This window comes from Herpailurus yagouaroundi, unplaced genomic scaffold (assembly GCF_014898765.1).
Source record: "Herpailurus yagouaroundi ecotype Mexico unplaced genomic scaffold, PumYag 139, whole genome shotgun sequence".
Classification (NCBI taxonomy): domain Eukaryota; kingdom Metazoa; phylum Chordata; class Mammalia; order Carnivora; family Felidae; genus Herpailurus; species Herpailurus yagouaroundi.
In genome coordinates, this window is record NW_024412394.1 from 7,879,687 (window position 1) to 7,886,084 (window position 6,398).

General features: G+C 44.4%; 1 protein-coding gene across 1 annotated transcript in view; it reads right to left on the minus strand.

The window, feature by feature from the left end:
• Positions 1 to 3,727: 3,727 nt before the first annotated feature.
• TREM1 (triggering receptor expressed on myeloid cells 1) overlaps positions 3,728 to 6,398 on the minus strand; it is a 10,321-nt gene continuing 7,650 nt past the window's right edge. The window contains exon 4 of the mRNA XM_040473445.1: positions 3,728 to 4,099. Within this exon, the coding sequence (XP_040329379.1) occupies positions 3,994 to 4,099 (106 nt within the window). The 3' untranslated portion in view covers positions 3,728 to 3,993. The remainder of the gene's footprint in view (positions 4,100 to 6,398) is intronic.

Here is a 6,398-nt window from a genome sequence, read left to right on the forward strand (position 1 = left end):
CACTGGAACCTCCCAGAGCAGGTAGATCAGAAGCACAAGTGATAGCCCGCGCTTGTCAATGACATCTAAAGATGGGGAGGGAGAGGCTTGTGGGACTGAGCCCTCAATCTGTGGAATCTGATGCTAACCCAGAGGGTCGATAGTATCAGAATTGAGTTGAATTTCAGGACACCCAGCTGGTGTCCCAGAATTGCCTGTTGATGTGGGGAAACCACCCCTTCCCGGAACATTCACACACACACGTTGGAATTGGGTGCAGAATTCTAATCGGTGATCCAACCCTTTGACTGTCTCATGCTATGACCTTAACTGTGGCCTCTGCAGTCTGTTGCCTCTTGGTTTCCCCAGGTAGACTTCCGCAGTCTGTCCCTGTGTGCACTTTTATTCTCACTCTGCCTTCCTCCTCTGTCTGCTCTACAACTCCCCTGTAGCTCCCATGCTCACCCATGAAATAGATGTTCAGGCCCAGCCATGTCTTGCAAACTCTAACAGATTTAAATCAGTATTTTCTGATTTTCTACTTCTTCTGTTCTGAAAGGGAAAGAGGCCTATTTGTGGGCCACCATCCCTGCCCCTCGTGTGACACAAGGACAAGGGGCATTTAGACATAGGCAGAATTCCACCATGGACCATTCTTTATGGCTTCCAGGCCCTTGGTCTTCAGCAAAGGAACTCTAGCCTTTGTTCTTGCTAGTAAGTAGTGACTTACTGCTCATGTGGCCTCATTCTAGTCACATACTTCTATTTTTTTCACTTAACATTTTATTTTATTTTATTTTATTTTATTTTATTTTATTTTAGCTTAGCTTATTCTATTTTAATTCCAATGTAGATAACATACAGTGTTATATTAGTTCCAGGTGTATAATGATTCAACAGTTCTATACATTACTCAGTGTTCATCAAGATAAGTGGACTCTTAATCCCCATCACCTATTTCCTCCATCCCCTCACCCACCTCCCTTCTGGTAACCATCAGTTTGGTCTCTATAGTTAAGAGTCTATTCCTTGGTTTGGCGCTCTCTTTCTCTTTCTTTTTCTTTTTCTCTTTTTTTTTTTCTTTCTTTCTTTTTTTTTTTTTTTTTGGCTCATTTGTTTCTTAAACTCCACATATGAGTGAAATCATATGGTATTTGCCTTTCTCTGACTGGCTTATTTCGCTTAGCATTATACTCTCTAGGTCCATCCTTGTTGATGCAAATGGCAAGATTTCATTCTTTTTTATGGCTGAGTAATATCTATTGTGTATCTACACCACATCTTCTTTATCCATTCATCTATGGATGGACACTTGGGCTGCTTCCATAGATTGGCTATTGTAAATAATGCTGCAATGAACTTAGGGGTGCATGTATCCATTCAAATTAGTGTTCTGTATTCTTTGGACAAATATCTAATAGTGTGATTCCTGGATCATAGGGTAATTCTATTTTGAATTTTTTGAGGAACCTTCATATTGTTTTCCACAGTGGCTGCACCAGTTTGCATTCCCACTGACAGGGCAAGAGAGTCCCCCTTTTTTCTCATCCTCACCAACACCTGTTGTTTCTTGTGTTGTTGATTTTAGCCATTCTGACAGGTGTGAGGTAATATCTCATTCTGGTTTTGATTTGCATTTCCCTGATGATGAGTGATGTTGAGCATCTTTTCATGTGTCTGTTGACCATCTGTATGTCTTCTTTGGAGAAATGTCTGTTCGCATCTTCTGCCCGTTTTTTTTTCTTAAATTTTTAATGTTTTTATCTATTTTTGAGAGACAGAGAGTGAGCAGGGGAAGGACAGAAAGAGAGAGAGGGAAACACAGAATCCAAACCAGGCTCCAGGCTCTGAGCTGTCAGCACAGAGCCCGACGCGGGTCTTGAAACCATGAACTGTGAGATCATGACCTGAGCCAAAGTCAGACGCTTAACCAACTGAGCCACCCAGGCACCCCTGCCCATTTTTTCATTGGATTATTTATGGGTTTTTTGGTGTTGAGTCATGTAAGTTCTTTGTATATTTTGGATACTAACCTTTTATCAGATATGTCATTTGCAAATAATGACATTCAGTAGATGGCTTTTTAGTTTTGTTGGTTGTTTCCTTTGTTGTGAAGAAGCTTTTTATTGTGATATAGTCTCAATAGTTTATTTTTTGCTTTTATTCCCCCCCCCCCCCAGCTGATGTCAGAGAAATTATTGCCCGTGTATTCTTCTAGGGTTTTTATGGTTTCAGGTCTCACATTTATGTCTTTAATCAATTTTAAATTTATTTTTGTGTATGGTATAAGAGAGTGGTCCAGTTTCATTCTTTTGCATGGAGCTGTCCAGTTTTCCCAGTACCATTTGTCGAAGAGACTGTCTTTTTCCCATTGCATATTCTTGCCTCTTGCCTCTTGCATAATCTTGTCAAAGATTAATTTACCATATAATTATGGGTTTATTTCTGGGCTTTCTATTTTGTTCCATTGACCTATGTATCTACTTTTGTGCCAGTACCATACTGTTTTGATTACTACAGCTTTGTAATATAGAAGTCAGGAATTGTGATGTGTCCAGTTTTGTTTTGTTTTGTTTTTTCAAGATTGCTTTGGCTGTTCAGGGTCTTTTGTGTCTCCGTACAAATTTTAGGATTGTTTGTTCTAGTTCTATGAAAAAGGCTGTTGGTGTTTAGATAGGGGTTATATTAAATCTGTAGCTTGCTTTGAGTAATATGGACACTTTAACAATATTTGTTCTCCCAAACCACAAGTATGGAATATCTTTCCATTTCTTTATGCCATCTTCAAATTCTTTCATCAATGTTTTATAGTTTTTAGAGTATAGGTTTTTCACCCCTGGTTACATTTATTCCTAGGTATCATTATTTTTGGTGCAATTGTAAACAGGATTATTTTCTTAATTTCTCCTTCTACTGCTTCATTATTAGTGTATAGGAAGACAATGGATTTCTGTGCATTGATTTTGTATCCTGGGACCTTACTAGATTCATTTATCAGTTCTAACAGTTTTTTGTTGTTGGACTCTTTAGGGTCTTTTTATAGAGCGTATCACGTCATCTACATATAGTGAAAGTTTTACTTCTTTCTTACCATCTTGGATGCCTTTTATTTCTTTTTGTTGTCTGATTGCTGTGGCTAGGACTTCCAGTACTATGTCAAATAAAAACAGTGTGATTAGACATCCTTCTCTTGTTCCTGACCTTAGGGAGAAAGTTCTCAGTTTTCCCCCGTTGAGTATATTATTAGCTCTGGGGTGTTTATGTAAGGCCTTATTACGTTGAGGTATGTTTCTACTCACCTACGTTTTGGCCTTCATGGGTATGTTCTAAGGATCCAGAGATCAAATGTTCCCCTGACAATGCACCCAATCGACAAATGAGATTCTCTATAAGTCTTATGCTTTGGATCTTCTCTCATCCCATACCTTCCCAGGATACAACCTTTTGGTTGACTTGGTTTCTCTATCCCAAATAAGGAATTCTTACCATGGTGTCTTGTCTTCTCCTCATTCCATGGTTTTCAACCCCCCTCTCTGGAAGTATGGGGAAAGGGCCACAGATGAAAAGAGAAATTCATGCACCTGATTCTAGAGGAGAGGAAGGCCCAGGGGCAGGGAGAACAGGATGCTTCTGTAGTGGGAGCTCCTTCCAGGTCAGGCCTAAATGTTATGGCCCAGGGCAAGAACAAGGGCAGAATTAGCAGCCCTCTGTATACACCGCACAACCCCCACAAGACAGCGACACTGAAGAGCATTGGGCTCTGTCTTTATTTAAGGCAAATCTGGAGCCGCTGGTAGAATGGGCATGTTTGCAATCGAATCTTCTCTTCTGAGGGGACGAACTCACACACCCAAGGTTATTAGTGAATTAACCGAGCTGGGAAGGTGGGACCTGAGCCTTAGAGAAAACCTGTGTCACAGATTCAACTCCTGTCACTGTCCCTCCTTCCCTTCCTCCTCACACCCCTCCTCAGGCAAAATTGAGGTCAGAGGTTACTCTCACGGGTTCGCAGGCCTAGGGTCCAAATGACCTCTGTGTCACAGCCAACAGGACCGCGAAGACCAGGCTCTTGCTCAGGACTCCACACAACACGATAATGATGATGCTGGTCACAGAGACCCTGGGGGAAAGAAGAGACAATGAAGCTGCTTCCACTGATGCACGCCTCACACTTGAGTGTTTACAAAAGTCCTTCACGCCCCTTCTCTTAGCTGCTTAGGTCCTCCCAGCACCTGTCCCCATACTGACCAGCCCTGTGCCTTTAGTGTGTCCCATTGCCTAAAACTGCTGACTAAAAATATATCTAGTAAAGAGCATAGGCCCACGTGCAGAAGAGGCTTGGGGTGGGATGGGGGGAGGGGAGGGGAGGGCTGCCAGCTTGGGCTCCTCTTCCTCACTGAGATGAGGCAGAGAGCCAAGTTCCAGAAAGGAAACCTGGTTTCTAGTCTCAGCAGCAGAGCCTAGTTCCTTGGAGGGCCTCACTGCTCTGGCCTCTGTTTCCCCATCTGTAAACAGAAGCCAGTCCTCACCAAAATCCCACCATGATTTTTTACAGATTTTAGCATAATGATTCTAAAACACTTGGGAGGGGCACTTGGGTACCTCAGTCTATTAAGCGACTTCAGCTCAGGTCATGATCTCATGGTTTGTGAGTTCGAGCCCCGCATCAGGCTCTGTGCTGACATCTCAGAGCCTGGAGCCTGATTCGAATTCTGTGTCTCCCTGTCTCTCTCTCTATGCCCCTCTCCCACTCGCGCTCACTGTCTCTCTCTCTCAAAAAATAAAAATAAACATTAAAATAAATACATAAATAAAAGTCCTGGAAAAAGCATTAGTGGATACCATAAGAAGGAGATGCCCATGAGTGAGGAAACTTGACCTGTCTAGACAGACAGTGATATGGAAACGGATTACAGCACAGCTAATCTGCATAACGCACAGGGTCAAAAGAAGTAGGCGGCAGCGAAACAAACAGAAGCCCAGCTGTGGACCTAATGTGACTACAAATTTAACATCTAAGGAAATTGGCAGCCCAGGAGGAAGTCAAGGATTGTTTAGGAACTAATCTTGGGGCATCTGGATCGCAATATGAAGAAAAAGTCATCTTTTCTACAATTTATAACATACAGCAAAATACATCCCTCCCCCACCCCCACAAGAGGGACTAAAGATTTAAATAAAATGGGAAAAAAATAGCATCGAGGAAATAGCATCGAGCACATCAAGGAATAAAACAAAGCAATCGTTTAAACATCAACACATCTGCCCACGCAAAACTTAAAATCGAATGCGTGAACTCGCTGGCAAAGGGAGAAATGAGAGAATGGCCGTGGAGAGAGGCAGAGGCCCCTTTACGCTGCCAGGGGACTGGGAGCCTTCCTCCTTCACCTGGAGCTACACCTCCCAGCGGATGGTCAGGTTCAGTCCCTGGTGGTTCCTCTGGGGCTCTGTGGCTGGCGGTTACAATAGCGCCCTCCTTGGTGCGGTGCAGCCCGCTGCTCAGCTGGGCTAACTGGGTGTTCAAGTCTCCTCTACCCTCCTAGCCTTATCACACTCTCATGCCCGGAGCGCCTGGAGGGCAACCACGCTTGAAGGCCAGCGCCCACCGCACCCCTTTCTGACGCTGCACACAGACTGCCCGACCACTGTCCCCACCCCAGTGCCTGGGAATTCGTGTGCCCCTGGGCCGTGCCTGAGGGAAGACTGGGAATTCAGGAGTATAAATACTTCAGCTCCCGCAGCCCCTGATGTACGCAAGGCCCATGGGTTCCACCAGAAACCCCCTGCGGGACTGAGTCCCAGAGTTCCCCACTGTGGGACAGGGCATGGTAATGACACCCTTGCTAGGCTTCCTTCTTTTTGTCTTTTTTGTGCTTCCTGTATTTGTACAAGACCTTCCTCTTTGTCTGCTTCTGGGGAACGCACCCTAAGGCAGGGGGACAGTGTCTTCCCCTGAGATGCTCCCCCAACCGGCCCCAGATTGGAAGCTCACTTCTCCCATCACCTGGGCAAACAGCCTCCTGTACTAAATCATCTCTTCTTTCAAACAGTTCAAGGGCTCCTGCTTCCCTGGCTGGATTCTGACTGATAGAATGGTTTACATTAGTTAATAAAGTTAATAGAAGAGACGCAGCTTCTGGTAACAACGTAGGCAAAAAGTATGCACTCTCAATTTCCATGCTGGAAAATCAAACTAATTTAAAAAGAAAACTGTTGGGGCGCCTGGGTGGTGCAGTCGGTTAAGCGTCCGGCTTCAGCCAGGTCACGATCTCGCGGTCCGTGAGTTCGAGCCCCGCGTCAGGCTCTGGGCTGATGGCTCGGAGCCTGGAGCCTGTTTCCGATTCTGTGTCTCCCTCTCTCTCTGCCCCTCCCCCGTTCATGCTCTGTCTCTCTCTGTCCCAAAAATAAATAAACGTTGT